The sequence below is a fragment of the Manis pentadactyla genome, chromosome 16, assembly GCF_030020395.1.
Source record: "Manis pentadactyla isolate mManPen7 chromosome 16, mManPen7.hap1, whole genome shotgun sequence".
NCBI classification, from domain to species: Eukaryota; Metazoa; Chordata; class Mammalia; order Pholidota; family Manidae; genus Manis; species Manis pentadactyla.
This window is the reverse complement of record NC_080034.1, coordinates 40,801,037-40,821,787: the sequence shown is the minus strand read 5'-3', so window position 1 is coordinate 40,821,787 and position 20,751 is coordinate 40,801,037. Positions and strand designations below refer to the sequence as shown.

Here is a 20,751-nt window from a genome sequence, read left to right as displayed (position 1 = left end):
CTTTCTAACACTCAGCTCCCCCATTCCTTTCTAGTACTGCCCCATTTTTTTTTCCCAGCAAAGCTGAAGTTCCTGAAAACGTCATGGGAAACCATCTCTCCACTTTCATACTTGCCATTTAATCTTTAACCTTCAACAATGAAATTGTTCACCAGTATTTTTGTGTTGCTAAACCAAATGGATTCTTTGTAGTCTTCACATTTGATATTGTTGGCCATGCCCTCCTTCCTAAAATGGCCTATTTGTTGGCATCCCGGATGGCACTCTCTCATAGCTTTTCCTCCCACTTCTCTGGAATCTTCTTCTGAGTCTCCTTCTTGAACTCCTTTCAGCTACCCCTAAAGTGTCGGTGTTCCTGGATCTTTGGCCTTAACTTTTTCTCTTACACTATATACTTGTCCTGGATGGCATTTACTCTCGCATGCCTTCAGATGCCACATATTTGCTGACATTTTCCAAAATCACCCCTTCAACTCAGATCTTGTGCCGAGATCCACATCATCCATATGACCAACTGCCTTTAGGCATCTCCACTTGGATGTTGCATGACAGCAATTTTCAAACTGTATTTCCCACAAAAGTGTCCCTCAAGAAATTGTTTAAAATGTAAACTTGATCGTAGCAATATTTTATTTTATTTATTTCAACACAGATATAATAAACACCAAACATATTTACCTAATAATTTTTATTATATAATTTACTCTATATAATAAGGATATTCTGGTAGTAAGCAATAGAAACCAATTCTGGATCACTTAACTTTTAAAATGGTGATTTATTGGAAGGATACTGAGCCAGCTCATGAAATTAAAAAAAGAGTGGAATAAGCTGGCCTCCGAAGGGGAGCTCAGGGCCCTTAGCAGCAAGGGTTAAGTTGCCATATTGTTTCATCTTCAAAGGCCTCCAGACTCTATCTTTCAAGTTTCACATTGCTGGGAGAGACCATCTGACTGGCTCAGCTTGTAGTGGGTGAGTATCTCTGGATCAATTAGCTGTGGCCAGGCACAAAATCACCTCCATGTATGAGAGCTATTGCAGACAGAAGGGAGAATCATCGCAAACCAGACTACCACCTACAATATATGGCATCCCACACAATCGCATGAGATCATCTGAGGCATACACAGGAGGTTAAATCTGTGCATTACTGCTCAGACAGTGTTTCCCAACTAACTGTGCAACATGGCATTTACCTGATGATCTCTGCTCTGCCATAAGTCTTGGCACAATCTCAGAACATATTTATATGATTCAATGTTGATTTATTAATAAAAAATATTTAAATTTCACTAACTGATTTCCTTTGGATCTATGACTAAAGTAAGTTAAACACATTTTACTATGAAAAATTTCAAACACAAAAGAGAAGAATCTAAAAAACCCCATGTACTCTCATGAGTTTCAATTTTCAATATTCTAAGTCTTCCATTCTTGTTTTATCTATTTTCCTGCTCCACACACTTTGTTTTTTTTTTTTTTTTGCTGGAGTATTTTAAACAAATTCTGTCATTGTATTTCACCAGGAAATATTTCTAAGGTTATCTACAGTAGCTAAAAACTTTTCACTTTACATAATACAATACTATCACCACAACCAAAAAAATGAAAAACAATTACTTCACTTCATTTAAGTCAATCTGTGTTCATTTTCCCCCAATTACCTCAAAAAAAAGTCTAAGAGAAAAGAGCTTTAAATGAAAAGCAGCATCTTATGGTTTACAGAATGTGCCTTTATTTTAAAAAACTGGTGGGTTTTCTATTTCACATTATGTCTCATAAGCCCTGTTGATGATTCAATAATGAATACTAATTAGGCAAATTAAGTTTAGGAATTGCTACTGAATACACCTCTATTTCAAAACTTACAAAGCTAGATTCATCACCTTTCCTTCCCAACATGTTTGAACTCCTGTATTCAAGATCTCAATAAACAAATCCCATCAATTAGCTGAGCTACAAATGTGGGAGTCAACCTGGACTTCATCTTCCTCAGATCTTATCCAATTGTTTACCAAGTCCTCTCAATTCTACTTCCTTAATATTTCTTGAATCTGTCTTCTCTTTTCTTTCTATCCCCAATGGTTCACACCTTCATTGGTATGCTTGTTTTTTCCTGGATTACTGCAATTTTCTGATACTTGATCTTTTCCAATCTTCCTCAGTGCTGCTAAAGGGATCTTATTATGCATATTTGATCACATTATAGTTTCATATAACCTTCAAGGTTCTCTGAAATCTGCTTTCCTTGGCATAATCCTTAATGATCTGGACTCTACTTAACCTACTTCTGTATGTCCTTTGGGGAAAAATCTCACCTCCCTTAGGACGCCTTGGAACCCTGAGTGGAGATAAGTAGCTCTCTTCAGTTATGTTACCAGTTACCTGTGTTGCCATCATTGTCATTACCATCATTTTAATATTATTTCTATTTGTATGTTTGCCTCACAGTTAGCTCACCTCCACTACAAGATCCTTAAGGGACCATGTCCTATTCTTTTTTATTTTCTCAGTACCCATCAAGAAGGCCTACCACCAAGTGACTGCTCGTTGGGTAAATGGGCTGTTACTGAAGGTGTTGAAACCTGAGCGTGGAAGAGCCTTTAGGCACTAGGTGAATGATGGACTGTCCCTTCCAACAGATATTTCAACAGTAAATCTTACCATGCATGTCTGTGGGCTGCTATAAGAATACCTTCACCCCCACTGCCTTCCCCTGTGTATCCCACCACTTCTCCCACTCCAAGCGAGGTCCTTCCCAAGCTCCTTGCCAATAGCCATGTTCTTCCTACTCCCTTCGTACTTCAGTCAGCAAACCTAGTCATCCAGCCCCCACATTTACCCTCATTCCTGGCTCAGTATCTCTCTTCATATCCATATTCATCCTTCCCTTTAGCTACATTATTAGGATGTGGCAATCCCCTCAACTAATCTCCAAGGCTGGAATTTGTTTCCTATTATATAAAAAGAAACTGTAGCTCAAAGAGATTCATTCACTTATTAAGTATTTATTGACCACCCTCTATATGCTAGAAGTATGCTGGGCAACAAATACCTACCATCATCAAACTTATAATGAAAATAAACAAACATTAAACAAGCAAACAAATCTATAAAAGCAAATTATAAAAGGTAGTGTGATGGAAAAGAACTGAAATCTAACTGGAGTGGGGAACCTTCTGATACTGAAATGGGATCTGAAGGATAAGTAGGAGTTAGCCAGGCAGAGTGAGAAGAATGCTCCAGTAGAGGGAAAAGCATTTCAGCATTACAGACCAAAGACAGGCAAAAAAAAAAGGCTGGTTCCTTCAAGGAAGTGAAGGAAGACCAGTATGACTGGAGCATAATTGGTGAGTAGAAGAGGACAGTATAGATGAGGCCATAGTCAGGTAGAAGCACGACCATGTGGAGCCTCGTGGACCACCACTTAATATTGTCAGATAAGGTCCAACCAAGGTCTATCATTCATCCAGTTTGTGAACCCTGTGGGTTCTAAGCACAATCAGTTCTGACATAGCAATTACTTTATCCCTCTCATCTCATGCATGAATGTGTGCTAAGATGCTTAGCTGACCCACCTCCAGTCTCTTCAAAACCAAACCCCAGTGCACACCAATTCCAAACACGTCTTCCTACATCTCACTGTAGTGTCTCACTTTCCCCCTCAAAAACATAACTCTCCTGTCCACATATTTGGTCTAAGTTACTTGGCCTGGCTTTTCAGGTACTCTGAATTCTATCCCCAGCTATAGAAACTACTCTCCATTATCAGTAATGACTTCCAATTACCAACCCAGTAAGTTTTTCCCCTTTCTTCATTCTCTCACAAGTATTTGTAGGATCTCATTTCCTCATTCAATTAGAACAGGGGTTCTCAACCTGAAATCCACGTGTCACAAAATTCAGGGGTCTATGAACTTGGACAGAATTTAAAAAGTCACCTTTATTTTCAGTAACATATAACTGAAGTTTAAGTCTATGAATGTAGAAAATAAATCTTTGTAGTACCAGCAATACCTGTAATGTCATCAAAAGAAATCATCAATTAGTATTTCCTATTATATATACAGACATCTCAAAATATCTCTAGTTATGAGAGTTGTGAGACCTGCCAACAAGTCATTTTATTTAATATACTTTTAAGAAACATAGGAATTGTATTCATGTGGAAACACGTATTACCAGATCATTTTAAAAAATATTTTGGTAATTGTACATATACACATTTACTACTGGTATTATCAAAGTATAAAGGGTTCACCAAACTGCCAAAGAAGTCCCATCGTATAAACGAGCTTAAAATAACCTGCTCAGTCATTCATTCAGCCAACATGAAGTCCTCACTGGAGCCCTCTCTGGTTCTGGCTTACCCATATGTTGTTCTTTTCCTTCTTGTTTGATGCTCTTCCACTGGTTCCACTTCCTATTCTTGCTCCCAGTATGAGGATCTAACCCACAGCTCAATCACTGACTCACAACTAAATTGTTTTAAACTTCCTCCCTTATTAATGTCACCTACCTGCATGACTGATTGAAACATCAACTCGAAGATGCCTCTCAGATCTACTTCTCCTAATCTTTTTTCCTCAACTTAGATCCTAGATCTTTAACAACCTGCTATGTCTAGTAACCAGAATAACATATCATCCAGAGGCAGACTACCTGGGTTCATATCCCAGCCTTGGTCACTCACTAAAAGTGTGATCATGAGTAAATTATTTAACGTCTCTTGCTTCACTTGAAAAATGGGGACGAAAACAGTAAGATCTATAGGGTTATGAGTGAAAAGAGTTAATACATATAAAGCACTTGAAAGAGAACCTGATACATTGCAAGTACTCAATAAATGTTAGCTATCATCAGTCTCATCTCCTTCCAACCCCTGACATTTTTATTTGGCATTTATTAACAGGTGCAGTGCTAGCCACTGGGGATATGAAGATACAGTTCCTATCTAATTACATAATTCTGATCAAATACTTTCAATGGCTCCTCACTGGGTCCAAACTTAATGGCAATGGGAATCCTTCACAATTTTGTTTCAAATAAATGTACTTGCCAGTCTTCTCTCTGCCTCTCTAGTTATATAAGAATAGTTTATTGGACAGCACTCTCTGTAAAAATGACCTGTGCTATTCTGCTTCTGTCTTTCCTCACACCATTCCAATGTCTCAAATATGTACTTGACCAGATTACATCTTCCTATGATTATTTCCCCCAATACTTTGCACGGTGCCCAGAAACACATACATTACAATCTTACCTCAGTCACACACTTTAGCATCAATTTGATTCAACATTTGCTCCCTTTCTGAATACCTCACATTGGTCAGGTGCTTACTAGGAGCTGGGAATATATATATATTTAAGTGTAAAATAAAACCCTCTTCTCAAGATCAGAATCTAATAAGGGAAAGAAACATGCGACCACATAAATGCCATTCTCTGTGAAAGGCACAATCGTAAGAGGGAAGTACACCAGGGAATGAGGGGTCAGCTGACTTTGGGAGCAAGAGGAGGCTTTTCAGATGATGGTTTGGGGATTAGGTGAATTGAGGAAAAGCCTACTCCATGTAAGAGAACAGTGTGTGTAAAGCAGAGATACATAAAACAAAACGGTTTGTCTAAGTAAAAGAGGAAGTGGCTAGACACAGGGCTGGAGAGGTAAGCATACCTTTCTGGCAAGCCTGGGGATTTGGACTTTATCACACAGGCAGTGTGAAATTAATATAGGGTTTAAACAGTAGCATATGACCAGAGTTGTATTTGGAAAGCTCACTCCTGGAAGTACTGCCACAGAGGCAGAGAGGAAAATCTAGAGCAGCACTGTTCAACAGAACTTTCTGCAATGACAGAAATGTTCTATAATTTGTGCTGTTCAATGAGAACTTGAAATGTGGCTAATTAGGAACCATAACAACAACAAAAAAGAAACAAGAAGTGTGGCTAGTGCGACTGAGAAACTAAATTTGAAATTGTATTTAATGTAATTTATATAGCCACATGTGGCTGGCTAGTGGCTACTGTGTTGGGACAGTGCAGCTTTAGAGATAGGACTATCAGGATGCTTTTGGTGTAAATCAGGTGACAGCACTAGGACAGAGTGTGATTCAAAGGATATTTCAGAAGCAAAATAAGTGTATATAACATGAGAAAAAAAATCAAGAATGGGATCCCAGATTCCAGGCTTTGCAACTGAAAAGCTACTATGAGCCAGCAATATAGAAGGAGCAGGTCTAACATGCATACATACAGATGGCATCAATTTTGAACATGTAGTGTTTGGAGGGTTGTCTAAACTGTAATTACTATTTAGTAGCAAGACCAGCACAGGAGTTATCTGAACTAAAGACACAGACTTGAAGCTTTGAGCCACTAAGTGATTACTTAGAGATGAACAGAACTAGAAGCAAACTGAGGCAAAAGCCTGGCAACATCAACAACACATAGAAAGAGAATAAAGAAGTCCAGGAAAGAGCCTGGAGAGGAACAGTTAGACAAGAAGAAAAGTAACAGGTGAGCCTGGTCACAGAAATCAAGAGTGTAGAGAATTTCAGGAAGGAAACACCATCAAATGTCAAATGCTTCAGAGAGGTCAAATAAGGTGAGAACTGCAAAGTGCTTCCTGACTTTGCCAATTAGGAGGTCCCTAGTGACATCTGCCAGAACAGTTTCAGTAATGTTAAGAAATGGGCTGACAAGTGAGGATGGGCTGAGAGAGGAAAATTTATATGACAATTTCAGGTCTTGACAGTGCAAGACAGCTGACAGGTGAAGAGAGTCTACAAGGGGACAGAATATTGATAAGGTTGTTTTCTTTCTTTCCTGTTTGAGGGGCTGGGAAACCAGCAGAAGGGATAAGTTAAAAATGCCAATGGGCAAAAAACGGAGGACAGCTTTGGAGTAATAGGTAAGGTTGGCCAGGACAAAAAAAAAAGTAATTTTCTTAAACCGAAGAAAGGACTTACAGTACAGAGGTAAAAGGTTACAGGCATTGCCCAGTTTCTAGAAAGGGGATGGAAAATTTTGAGTTCTCCTGCAAGTTGGCATTTCTGTTCTGTTAGTGGGGAATGGGGGTTATGGACTACAGCGAAAATCTGGACATGCTGAGAGTCAAGGGAGGGATTATTGGCTATGAACAAAAACTCTGCTTTAGGTGGCAACTGAATCACCGTAACATCCCTAGATTTTTATGGGATTAATTCAAGATTGATTTCCCTAAGGCAAAAGTCGACGAATTTTAACTTAAATGGTTGAGCACAAGATCAGTGAAGAAATAAAAGATACCAGAAAAGGCTGGTAAGTTTTATGGGAGGCAGAGGAGTCCAGAGATTTGCAGCCCTCAAGTAACGTAGCTTAGGTAGTTTCAGGGGAAATGAAAGGTCATAAAAATGCCTACCAAAGATGCTGAACAAAACGCCCACATCTACCGTCCGCACCTCATATCCCCGCTGTAGGCACCGAGAGGGTGAAAAACTCCCTCTCCCGGGGCTGAACCATACAGCACCGGCGGAGGGACGCCCCCCTACAAACCCTCTCAGCTCCAGGTTCAGGCCCCATTTTCCTTCAGTGACAGCTCGGCAGCGCGCGTTTCCGCGAGACTCCCGGCCACGACGTGCCAAGCTGCCCCCTTACACCGGTGGAAAAAGGACCAAGTCAAGCCGCCGTAGGCCGCTCCGCGAAACCGTGGGCGGTGAGGGAGGGGCTGCAGAGCAGGAGGTCGGCGCGCCGCACCCGCTTCCGCCCCACCCACTGCGCGCGCTCGGAGCCCCGCCGCGGGAGCTGCGGGGAGGACCCGGACGCTTGCGTACTGCTGTTCTCCCCGCGGCCTTTGGCGCTCTTTACCCCTCCCCCGTCCGGTCGCAGGCTTGCGCCTGCGCAGTGTGCATTCCCGGGCTGCGGCAGCCATGCTGAGCCCGTACGGAGAGGCGAGTGGGGGGGACAGGATTGAAGACAATGGGATAGGAAGGCGGGGATATGGAGAAGCAATGGCATTAAGGTGTTCTAGGTCTCTGGAGATAGGCCTGGGCCATGCGACCCCCTTGGCCCTTTTTGCGACCCCCAAGAACCTTCGGAAAACTGGTCCCCGCGGTGGGGGGGGGTGGTTGGGGAGGGAGAGAGGGCAGCGGCACGTGACCACGTCAGCCAATCTGGGTGTTGCTGACGTGGCCGCGCGGCCCCGATGGGTTCCCCACCCCCCAGCTCAGTCGTGAAGGGAGGGGCTGGGGGCTACGCCCCCTCCCCCAACCCAGATTCGGTTTCCGGGGTGGGGGAGGGTGACACCCCGGATTACATCCTCCCCCCGCACCAAGCCGAGGGGAACATTGGAGCCCCCTTGGAAGATTTCTGCATCCAGGTGAGAAGGGGCCCTTGGGGGGAACGGGGACGTTGACCCTCGTTGAAGTGCTTAACTAATGGTGGGGAGCCCGAGGAGATTCTTGGGGTTCAGAAAAGAATTTTGAGGTTGGGAAAGTTCGTCCTTCAAACAGTTTACAGCCAATGGGAGCGTCGAGGGGGGCGAGCGGGAGAGGGCTCCTCTGATGGGGGAGGGGAATGGCCAACCTCTTGCCTCCATACCAATTGGAGGGCAAAAGGGCTTGGGGCGCTGTGTTCCCCCCCCATTCCATTCGTCCCCTGGGGGGTACAGCAGCCCGGAGCCAGGTGAGAAGGTTCCTTTTTGGCGGTCGGAGGGAGGGGTGACAGTGGGCTGAGGAGTGGAAGTGGTGACCGTAGTTCGTACTCATGTACGTGAATGTTTAGAATGGGCAACCCGGGTGGTGAACTGAGATTATTTCCGGGTGCCCACTCCCTTTCTCCCCAGAGACTCTTGGAAGGAGCATTTCTGTGCTTCCTTTGTGTCAGCGGTAGGAAACTAGCAGTTAATCACATGGCGTGCTGGAGAATATGCCTCGAGTCGCTTACCGAATGTGTGCATTCACGTGGACACGGCCTACGGACCCTTCTGCACAAACCTTTGTTGCTCCTGTGGGATTTTGGTTGAACATGTGTCTATCCCAGGCTAGGGAGGGCTTACAGACTGAAAGCTTGGGGTCCGCTTGAACGCAGAAACCAGGCCCAAGGTGGGTGTTGGGAGGATGGTATAAAGAGTGGTACGAGACTGGAGGGAGTGAAGCTTAGAACCTGGAATGATTTCTCAGCTCTCCGGGTTTCGGGTTTCTCCAGGGTGTCACTTTTGCCTGGCTCATCCCCTCTCCCATTCCTGAACAGTTCTCTCCTTGTGTACTGCGGGGGAGGGAACGGAAAGGAGGGAAGAGTTACTTTTCCAAATTACTGACTAGCAGTAGCCTCCCCTGTGACTCATGTGGGGGAAGGGAGGACTGGGAGGGAGCGGGAGCAGTGATTTTCCGGAATGCAGGGAAATATGCCAGAGTTAATGTCTGGATGCCCTTTCGCTTTCGAAGGCCCGGTATTTTGTCGACCTGCTTAGGTTTTTCTCCCCTGGCTGGCTTCCTGATGGGCCCTCTGTGCAGACTTGCAAGGCCCTGGGTGGCGAAAATCAGATTTGGGAGGCTGGGCCACCAGGGGGAGGGGAGTGGGGGGAGAGGAGAGGGCCTCTGCAAAGTTGCTGTGTCATTGCCTTCTCTGCGGCAGCCACCCGGTCGGACCCTCTTGTACTTTGGGGCCGAGGCCTGATCCCTGCCAGGCGATGGGGTGGGGGGAGGAAGGCGGAGAGACTGATTTCCCGGTGCGCCCTTACCCCCGCAGGGTTTGCCGACTCAGGTTGTCGAGAAGACGGGGAGATTGACGGCCATTTTAGACGCAGTAACTGAGGTTAGGGCCCAAGAGCTACTGCGAAGTTGGGAGGGTGACGTGGTTGTGGAGCTCATGGACCCTCACGAGCCCTTCCAGAGTGGGGGCGGGGGCGGTCTTGTATTCGCTGACTTGGATTTATTTCCTCTCAGCATAGTCTTGTGTTCCTTCTTGGTTTCCAGAAAGGGGAAAATGGGGAAGAGACCCCCCGCTAAAGCCCAGGTGGGGTAAATTCTTTAACTTGCCGGTAAGGGGACGGGAGCGTGGTCATCCCAGGCGTTAGAAATCCTGACCTTGATGTGCTCCAGCTCTTTATTCAGAAGTAATCTAACCCTATTCTGATAACTTTTGACTGGAGAAGACGAGATGAGTGGGCTGGGGGAGGGGGGCGAAACAGCTCCCAAAATGGCTCCTGCCCCTCCTCGGAGGCGGACAGCCCGGGGGGAGGGGAGGAGGAGGAGGGCTAGTCTGAGCCGCAGCCGCTGCCGCCTCCGCCTGCCCTCCTCCCTGGCGCTGACCGACGGACCGGCCGCTCCATGGGGAGGACTCCGGACCCTGGTGGGGGGCCCTCTCCCGCCCCCTCGGCGGAGGGACCCTTGTTGGGGGGCGGTGCAGGCCTGCCCTCGGGATTGGGGGAGGGCGGGGAGCGTGGGGAAAGGTCTGAGCTCGCCAGGAGGGGGAGGGTGTTCATCCTCATTCGCCCCTCGCAGGACTTGTTTTTTTCCGCTCTGAGCCAGACACCGGAATGAACTTTGGGAAGGAGGTGGGTTTCATTTTAGAGTATTAGCAGTATTTGGAGATTTTTGCTTCCACTTAGGGCTGCCAAGGTTTTGTTGAGCCAGGTAATTTGTATTGGTAATTGAAGGTATGGGTGGGGAGGGATTGGAGAGGTGCTTGGGATACAAGTGTTGGAACGTATGCTAGGTTTGATTGCCTTGTTGATAATCCTTTGGGAGTTCCAACAGATTGTAGATTCTTTTGTGTTTCGTCTTTGTCTTTCGATTGGCCTGGGGAAGGACGGGGAGAATCTTAAAACACCTGCAAGCCTCTATCTTTAATTGTGGGACATAGGAATGTTAGATTCCCTGTTTTGCTACGTTCGGGAGCCCTTAACTGTTTTGCCAGAGTTACAGGCCGCTGCTTCTAAGATGGCGTCTTCTTCCTCCTTTCAGATTCTTCACTGCAGCGACCTCCCTGCTGAGAACAACAACCCGTCCGGCGTCCTGCAGCCACACCCTAGCGGGCCCAGGCTGACTACGCCCACGCGGCCCCCTCCAGTTCTACCGATCTGGCCAATGGAGGAGCAGCGAATGCCACGACCTGCCGGAGCTTGGCAGTCGCCAGTCGCACCGGGCTTGGACGCCTGGGAAGACTTTGTTAGAAGAGGAGGCGGGGATAGAGTGCTGCACCCCTGCCAACCTCCCTCTTCCCCTGTTGTCTCCGTACCACGGCGCAGCCAATTGGCTCGAGAGATGTGGCTGGTGGCCGCTTCCCTATGGGTCTCTGCAGCAGTCTTCTGCCTGGTGACCGATACCTTGGAAATGGGTTTATGACGTCATCGTTTCGGCCGACCAGTAGGAAACGCTCCCGCGGAGAGGTGTTCCTCCCCCTTCGACTGTGCTGCTTCACGCGCGTGAGCGAGCGTGCGCGCGCGGAGGGGGTGGGGGAAATCTCGAGCACGGTGGCGCGCATGAGCGGCGAGGCTCCTCCCTCCTGCCTATATATAAAGGGCTGGCGCGGTGCTCGGCGGCGCCATTTCGCGCTGGAGCGGAGCAACGTCTAGAACGGGCTGGAGAGTTCTGTCTGCTGGTAGAGAGCCTTCAAGTCGCCAGCGGCCGCCATTGCAATCCACGTCCATCCGTTTGGATATGGCCTGCGTCTCGGCCTATGATCGGTCCCGGCGGACAGTACAGACCACATAGAAGCCCCCGAAGCTCCCCTTTTTCGGGCCCCGCCCAATCCTCGGAGTCTGTCCACCCCCTCTACTCCGCCCTCGAGAGGATTTCAAAGATGGAGGCGGCGGCTCCTTAAACCACTTTTTGTGTTCATCCGCCTCCATCCGAGATCGAAACGGGACCTTGTCCTATCCGGACGGTCCCAGCAGGAAAAGGGGATCCTTGCGGACCAACAGAGGGCAACATTGACGACTGTGTCTGAGGTCTGGGGCCGTCTTACGGTTTGAAGAGTCTGTCTCCCCGCGCTCAACGCCTCAACTGAGGCCGCCGCCATTTTCTTGCTGTCCTCCTACGGAGCGCGCCAAGCTGCCGAGAGCTTTCCGAGAAGCACTGGAGAAGACTGTTTTCGTGCCGGCCCAGCACGGGGGTTGTCGCCTCGAGGGCCAAGGGCTGCAGCCCACCTCGCCCCCCTTTACCTTGTTATGCTGGACCGGACGGTAAGGGGAACCGAAGCCACCTGGGCTTTCCGCGGCTGAGGGCAGCGCCGGTTCCCCGCGGTCAAGATGCTGCAAAACGTGACTCCCCATAAGTACGTCCTCGCGAGGCGCATGTGGGAAGGGGGCGTTGGGGGACTGCGGCACCGGGGGTATGGGACGTCGGGTTCAGAGGGAGTACGGAAATGACTCGGGCGCATTGCTATTTCGTGGCGCGACTGTTCGCGCTCGGGGTTCGCGGAGGGGTAGAGTGACGGTTTTGGAACGGTGGTAGTGGCCCCGATGCTGCGTGTGGAGGGAGTACAGGTTGCCCGTTTGTATGTTGCACTTCGTCGCGATCCGCTCTTACCGTTGGTGGGATGTGATGAGGCAGCGGGTCTTGGGGGTAGTGGGTTTGGTGTCCAGTGGCCGTTTGTCACTGGCCTTTTGGGGGGCTTCGTGGCCACATTTAATGCCCTATAGAGTTGCCATGGTGATAGACCTTCAAGGACTGGCAACGGGGATTTCCAGAGTAGGGCCAGGGGGATTATTTTCCCAGTGTCTAGTAGGTCATTAAACCTGTTCGTCTTTCAGTGACTGGGTCGGTTTTGTGTTGGAGTAAAGAGGTGTTTTGTTGTGTGGAGGGGGTATTTTTGATAGTTTCTTGCAGGGCAGGAGGGTGGAGCTGAGGATCCTCTAATCCGGCGCTGCGGGTGTAAACATTAAGGTGAGGTGTAGTGTCTTCAGTTTTAGGCTCTGAGAAACACCTGGTACTGAGGAGCACCAGAGAGAATGTAAACTTGAACCACTGTTGGCCTTTGAGCTGCAGTGGGAGCTGTTAGTGAAATCACACGTCTTTTCGGCTAGGGGGATGGGGAAGGTGGTATCTCATTCTTGAAGGAATTTGGTGACCTTGACTGTTGTGACTGCTTGTCCCTTGGAAGGAAGGAGACTGAATTTGCGAATAATTTTTGGGGGCTGGCAGCTGTTATTCCAGGCTGTGAAGTCTAACAAATGCCCCCTTGTGTGATTTTTTTTTCAAGTCGGTACGGTTTTCCATTAGATTTCTGGTGTATTTTCTACCTGAACTTATGCAGAGCTTGTGGAGGATACTGGTCTCTTCTGCCCAGATGAATTGTTAGGTGTCTCAAGCATTTTATGAAGTATTCTCCCAATTCTGTTCCCTTCCTCTTTTTTTCAGTAGCTTCCTTCCCTCAGGCTCAACCACCATGACAACCATGAAAGCCCCTAGTGAGGAAGATTGGGGCTGAGTTTTTTACTTCCACCCATTTTGCTTGAGTCCCGTTCCCTTAAGCTTATGTTTCTGAGATGTTATGTCTTACATGCAACCATTAAGTAGTAAGTGTATCAGATTGCAAAAGGTGGGACCTAGATGGGTGTATATTGAAAGTAAAACCGGGGAGAGTTGGGGGGAGACAAGAGCAAAAGCTTCACAGATTGTCTGGATACTGGTTGTAATTAAGATCACTTAATAAGTTGACTGCCTTTTATCAGGTTCTAGGCCTGAATTTATTGGGTATATAGTATAAGTTGCATTCCTGATTTCTGTAAGCTTACCACATCTAATTTTGTTTTCCATCTCCACAGGCTTCCTGGGGAGGGGAATGCAGGGTTACTGGGGCTGGGCCCAGAGGCAGCAGCACCAGGAAAAAGGATTCGGAAACCCTCCCTGTTGTATGAGGGATTTGAGAGCCCCACAATGGCTTCAGTGCCAGCTTTACAACTGACCCCTGCCAACCCACCACCCCCCGAGGTGTCTAATCCCAAAAAGCCAGGACGAGTTACCAACCAGCTGCAATATCTGCACAAGGTGGTGATGAAGGCGCTGTGGAAACATCAGTTTGCATGGCCCTTCCGGCAGCCTGTGGATGCGGTCAAACTGGGTCTGCCGGTGAGTAGAGAGATTGGAGTGGGGAAGGCATGGATGGGAATGAGCGAGGATGTGTGAGTGGAGAGGTAGGCTGCCTAGTATAGGTGCTGCGGCCCCTAGGAATTCCCATCTCTCTTGAAGGGCAGATAGCCACCAGATTTCTGGATTCTTGGTCCTTTATGATTGATCTGACCGCTTGCTATCTTGGCATCTCATTGCACCCTCCATGTGTCCTTAACTTTTGTGCCCTGGCTCCATTTTACAGATTCCCACCCCAGGTTGGGAGAGGACCACGGTGGCCAAAATTCTTAGCTTCTTCCTTTCCCTCATGCAGCCCATGGATAGCCAGCCCCAGAGGTAATGTCACAGGATGGGAAACCTTCCAGAGTGGGTGGGAGGTGGGTGGTTTAGAGAAAGGCAGTAGGACCTCCCAGTGGGTGTTAAGAATCATCCTATTCCCTTTTTTTGTTTTTTGTTTTGTTTTGAATTGGGGCCGCAGTTCAGTTCACTTAGAGGGTGTGTGTGGGTGTGTGTGTATATGTGGGGGTCAGTAGTTTTCTGTAGAAGAGACATTTTTCAGTAGTTCTGACCTAGTGTTTCTGTTTTTAGGATTATCACAAAATTATAAAACAGCCTATGGATATGGGTACTATTAAGAGAAGACTTGAAAACAACTATTACTGGGCTGCCTCAGAGTGTATGCAGGATTTTAATACCATGTTTACCAATTGTTACATCTACAATAAGGTGAGTTTTTTTGTGTGAATTTACTAGTAGATGGGGAAAGAGTGCTTCTATTATTGCTGCATGTCCATGTCCTGTCCACATGAAGTTTGTATTTTACTTGTAAAGGTGTTCTCAAGACTAGTCAGGATCTAGAAAACCTGAGCTCCAAAGGGTACCACTGAATACAGTGATGTGGCTTAAGAGGGCCAGTGTTAAAGCTTATTTAAGTAGAAGACTTCATTGTGGGTGGGGGTCCTTTTCCTCAGAAATTTCCAGAGACCTGAATAGAGAGTGATCTATTTTCATGATCAGCTCTCAATATTCTGAAATTTTTGTTGTATTTTGAGGGAGAGAAAGTGGGAATTAAGTGACCCAGTGCAGGAACTTAACGACAAAGTTGTCTAAGGGGGTGGTAGTGACGATGCCTAGGGCTAGGGGTTCTCACAAAAATGGTTTGTCTTCTGCTGGCATTTTGAACTTTTCTGTTTGCTATAGCCCACTGATGATATTGTCCTGATGGCACAAACACTGGAAAAAATCTTCCTACAGAAAGTGGCATCAATGCCACAAGAGGAACAAGAGCTTGTCGTGACCATCCCTAAGAACAGCCACAAGAAGGGGGCCAAATTGGCAGGTAGGAAGAGTGAGAGTTGTGCTGATGGGAGACCAAAATGTGGGAAAGATAGATCAAACTAATTTTTTTCTTTTTTTCTTTTTCTAGCACTCCAGGGCAGTATCACCACTGCCCACCAGGTGCCTGCTGTTTCTTCTGTCTCTCACTTGTATACTCCACCACCTGAGATACCTACGACTGTCCTCAACATTCCCCACCCATCGGTCATCTCTTCTCCCCTTCTCAAGTCCTTGCACTCTGCTGGACCCCCACTCCTTGCTGTTTCTGCAGCTCCCCCAGCCCAGCCCCTTGCCAAGGTACAGATCTGTGGTTTTCTTTTGGGCATTGGGGAGGGAAAGGTCTTGAATGAAGTGAACTTGTGGTAAAAGCTCCATCTTGTTTCTTCAGAAAAAAGGAGTGAAGCGGAAAGCAGATACTACAACCCCTACACCTACAGCTATCCTGGCACCTGGTTCTCCAGCTAGTCCTCCTGGGGGTCTTGAGCCTAAGGCAGCACGGCTTCCCCCTATGCGTAGAGAAAGTGGCCGCCCCATCAAGCCCCCACGCAAAGACTTGCCTGACTCTCAGCAGCAGCACCAGAGCTCCAAGAAAGGAAAGCTATCAGAACAGTTAAAACATTGCAATGGCATTTTGAAGGAGTTACTCTCTAAGAAGCATGCTGCCTATGCCTGGCCTTTCTATAAACCAGTGGATGCTTCTGCTCTTGGTCTGCATGACTACCATGACATCATTAAGCACCCCATGGACCTCAGCACTGTCAAGGTACCCACTGCATGGGGCAGATGGGACGCTCAGGCAGTGATTGGAGCACTGGGGATCAATAAAACAGTCACTTCTTATGGGCATACTGCAATCTTTGATTCTTGGTATTTTACTTGTAAGAAACAGTAATGGGGCAAAGGGTAGAGTATAATAAGAGTCCATATTTCCTGGAGTTCGAAACTATGGTGGGTTTTGTCTTCAGATCCAATACTGTTCATCTACATTTAAGTTCTAGTTATTGGGAGTGTTGGGTTAGAGAAGTTAAGGGGTTGCGGAAGGATAGAAGTCACCCACCCTCCCCATCACTTAGAAATGATTTTTTTTTCTAGACATAGATATTTCTTCAACCCACCCAAATTCCTTTGACTTCAAACTTGAACCCCAGAGCATAGATCCTTAAGGTCATCCTCACTGTGCTCTCAAGAGAGAGCTACTCTTGCAGTGTCTGGGCTGGCAGGAAAGGTGAGTCTCCCTGCCTGTGCAGCTTCTGATGCTGCCTCCTTCTGCAGCGGAAGATGGAGAATCGTGATTACCGGGATGCACAGGAGTTTGCTGCTGATGTGCGGCTTATGTTCTCCAACTGCTATAAGTACAATCCCCCGGACCACGATGTTGTGGCCATGGCACGAAAGCTACAGGTGAGTTTCAAGGTTGGAGTTTGAAGAATAAACTGATGTGGGGAGAGAATGCACAAACTTTAATGTGATAATCTCCCAGTCCATACAGTTACTAATTGGAACTACACCAACAGGTGGCTGGGTGTAGTTGTGGTGCAGCCCACCAGCATGGCTTTGAGTCTGCCTTTCTTATCTAGGATGTATTTGAGTTCCGTTACGCCAAGATGCCAGATGAACCACTGGAGCCAGGTCCTTTACCAGTCTCTACTGCCTTGCCCCCTGGCATGGCCAAATCATCTTCAGAGTCCTCCACTGAGGAAAGTAGCAGTGAGAGTTCTTCTGAGGAAGAGGAGGAAGAGGAGGAGGATGAAGAGGAGGAAGAGAGTGAAAGCTCTGACTCTGAGGAAGAAAGAGCTCATCGCTTGGCTGAACTGCAGGAACAGGTATTCTGTCACTGCTCAGTTCACTGGGTAAGGCATTCGTACCCTGTCTCTGCCCTGACTCTTCTATTGTTTTTTCCATATCATATCTGATTCATTTCTTCTCTAGCTTCGGGCAGTACATGAACAACTGGCTGCCCTGTCCCAAGGCCCAATATCCAAACCCAAGCGAAAGAGAGAAAAAAAAGAGAAAAAGAAGAAACGAAAGGCAGAGAAGCACCGAGGTCGATCTGGGGTCGATGAAGATGACAAGGGGCCTCGGGCACCCCGTCCATCTCAGCTAAAAAAGTCCAAGAAAGCAAATGGCAGTGGGGGTGGCAGTACTGCTACACTAGGGCCCCCTGGATTTGGACCTCCTGGAGGAAGTGGCGCCAAGTGAGTTCTAACAGGGTAGGAAGCAGAGACAAGCTTGGTGATTTTTATGATGTCTTCAGGGGAGGGTGTTTTTTCCTACTTGGTTGGCAGAGTCTTACCTAACCCATGGGCCAGCAAGCAGGTTCTGTAATGGCCAGGTGGGGAAACTATGGAGGACCATTGGGTCTCTCAAGCTACCAACTGATGGTACATCAGCAGCCATAGGCAGTGTGTAAACGTGAATGTGGCTGTGTTCTAATAAAACTATTTACAAAACCAAGTGATAGGCCATATTTGTACCCTGGGCCATCGCTTGCTTACCTTTTCTCTAAGACAATGAACCAGTACTATTCTTTTGCTTCCCATAGTGTGATGGGTAAGCAAAAAGATGGACCCATGCCAATATACCTGTATCTGGTTCTCAAAACCGAAAGTAAACTGAAATGCTTGGCATGTAAGAAGCTCTGCTTGCCTGGTATATCCTAGTAGCCCATTTCTGACAAAACCCATTTGCCTTAATGAAAAGCACCACTCCAAGTAGGAAATCCAAATTACCAGATGGAACAGGGAGAATGTGTGTGGAGAGATGAATGATGCTTCTTCAATTGACAATTCTCTTTTGCCCTCAGACTGCCCAAAAAGGCCACAAAGACAGCCGCACCAGCCTTGCCAACAGGCTATGATTCTGAGGAGGAGGAGGAAAGCAGGCCCATGAGTTATGATGAGAAGCGGCAGTTGAGCCTAGACATCAACAAATTGCCTGGAGAGAAGCTGGGTCGAGTTGTACACATAATCCAAGCCAGGGAGCCCTCTCTACGTGACTCAAACCCAGAGGAGATTGAGATTGATTTTGAAACACTTAAGCCATCCACACTCAGAGAGCTTGAGCGTTACGTCCTTTCCTGCCTCCGAAAGAAACCTAGGAAGCCCTACAGTAAGTATTAAACAAGGTCCACTAGTTGTTAATAAAGCAATCCTCATGTTTTTAGGATGATTTAGGAAACAATATTAAGGGTGTGCTTGATGCACTCGCGATTGTCAGCTCCCGGGATGGTGTGATGCATTAGTCCTGGTGCTCAAGAAGGAACTTGGTGACAGTGGGAGGCAATAAAATGAGTGTGCTTACAGCAGTCTTAGTCTTGATACATTTCATTTTTTTAGCCATTAAGAAACCTGTGGGAAAGACAAAGGAGGAACTGGCTTTAGAGAAGAAGCGGGAACTAGAAAAGCGGTTACAAGATGTTAGTGGGCAGCTCAATTCTACCAAAAAGCCCCCAAAGAAAGGTGAGTATCCTAAATAAGACATTGCAAATTTACCACATCCCACCACCTTTCTTGACTAATGGAGGTAAGACTTTTTTATATCTTGACCCTTCCTTCACCTTTGTTCTGCAGCAAGTGAGAAAACAGAGTCCTCGTCAGCACAGCAAGTGGCAGTGTCTCGCCTCAGTGCTTCCAGCTCCAGCTCAGATTCCAGCTCCTCCTCTTCATCCTCTTCCTCTTCAGACACCAGTGATTCAGACTCAGGCTAAGGGACCGGGCCAGATGGGGCAGGAGGCTCCGCAGGACCGGACCCCTAGATCACCCTGCCCCATCCATCCCCTCCCCTGCTGTGACACTCCCGTCATCTAACCCCCCTCCCCCCACTGTAAGAGAGCTGGCTCTGCAGGGGGGAGGGATGCGGGGACATTCACTGAAGGAGAGGCATAAATGGACAGAAGGTGGTTCTAGTCCCACTGAGAGTGACCTCTTGGGTGTAGAGCCGCCATTCAAAATGACGGGTGGGGCAAGGGTAGCGGGAGTGGGCGAAGGCCTTAATGATAAAGGGTTGCCTGAGGCCACAGCTGCCCTGTTCACTTGTTGTAAAGGCCCAGTTTGAGGTTGGTTGTTCTAATTTATTTTAAGCTAGATACGGCTGAGGAGTGTGGGGCCATGGTCCCCTCAGCCTTTATGGGGAGGGAAGAAGGGGGAGCTCTTTTTTTACGTTGACTTTTTTTTCTACTCTGTTTTCCCTTTTCCTTCTCCATTTGGGTTCTCGGGGGGTTTCAGTCATCTCCCCATTTGGTCCCCTGGATTGTCATTGTCTTTGTTGATTCTGACTTGTAAATAAAGAAAATACTATTCAAGTTTTGAGTTAATCACCTTAATAAAATTTGTTACTGTGGTGCTTCAAAAGAATGTGGTAGACTTGGCTAAGAGAATTTTGAAAGGTGAGAAAAAGGAAGAGCCATCCTATAGTTGGATTGTGCCTCAGTTTTTAAGCCAGTATGGCTATTTCTGTGGTAAGAAAACTAAGTGTCATTTATGAAGTGAATCTCAAAATAGCCTTCAGGTTCATAGTTTGCTCTGGTTTAGGTGAAGAAAAAAGTCCTTTCTCAGTCATTCATGCCAAAGTTCAGAAGTCAAGACTTGGCAGTACGTTCTAGTTTTCCTCTATTGCTGGATGTTTGTATGGGTTGTCTCCTGAACACCAAAACAGGAAAGATGGGGGTGGCCAACAGCAGGTATTTGAGCTGGGAATCTGCCTTGAGAGGGCAGTGGTGCCTAATTTTACAGTTAGCAGCTTCAGCCTCCAGCCAAAGCTTTACAGGACTTTGCATGGTTTATAGTAGAGTGCCAATTAATTGAGAGCAAATTCAGCAATTCTTAAGTTCAAATCACAAAAAAAATCTCCCCAAGGTTGACCCCTTGTTTTGCTAAGGGGGTTAGTGTTTGTGTAGTTAAAGGAGCTGGGATATGGGTTCTGGAATTTGGGGCTCAGACTGAAAGTAAGACATCGAGCTTTGTGCAGTGGACCATAGTAGGGCACTTGAATTTTGAAATAAAGGTTGGGAATGTGAAACATGGTCTATTTTGCCATAAATGATACCAGAAACAAGGTGCAGGGTGCATCTGGCAGTAACTAGTAAAGGTTTTGAAAGGAGCAATACATTGACATCAGCAGTGATAAGTCCCCACGGCATGTGAGGACTCCAGTGTGGCTCAAACTACTGCAATGATTTCTGGGTTCTTAAGTGAATTATTTGCAAACTGGGGCCTGGGCAACAAGTTTCTAAGTTGAGGTGGTTATGCACAAGCGGGTGAGAACCACTTGTTAAAACTTTATGCAAAGTCCTAAGATTCTAAACGGAGGAAATCCCTGGTTGGACTCTGGCCAAATTGAGGGAGTTAAGCGAGTAACCTACACT

At 47.0% G+C, this 20,751-nt stretch overlaps 1 protein-coding gene across 4 annotated transcripts; it reads left to right on the top strand.

Annotated features, from left to right (window-relative positions):
• Positions 1-7,979: 7,979 nt before the first annotated feature.
• BRD2 (bromodomain containing 2) lies at positions 7,980-19,689 on the top strand. 4 transcript variants are annotated; one of them, XM_036927699.2, is made up of 13 exons: positions 7,980-8,356; positions 10,944-12,255; positions 13,748-14,051; positions 14,640-14,777; positions 15,252-15,390; positions 15,478-15,686; positions 15,778-16,152; positions 16,662-16,790; positions 16,967-17,212; positions 17,319-17,584; positions 18,193-18,497; positions 18,725-18,847; positions 18,959-19,689. In XM_036927699.2, the coding sequence occupies exons 2-13, from the start codon at positions 12,230-12,232 to the stop codon at positions 19,093-19,095; spliced, it is 2,397 nt and encodes a 798-aa protein (XP_036783594.1). In that variant the 5' UTR covers positions 7,980-8,356; positions 10,944-12,229; the 3' UTR covers positions 19,096-19,689. The 4 variants fall into 4 exon arrangements, with proteins under 4 accessions (XP_036783594.1, XP_036783596.1, XP_036783593.1 ...); XM_036927701.2 differs by lacking the exon at positions 7,980-8,356 and adding an exon at positions 9,686-9,706; XM_036927698.2 differs by lacking the exon at positions 7,980-8,356 and adding an exon at positions 10,383-10,534.
• Positions 19,690-20,751: the final 1,062 nt, after the last annotated feature.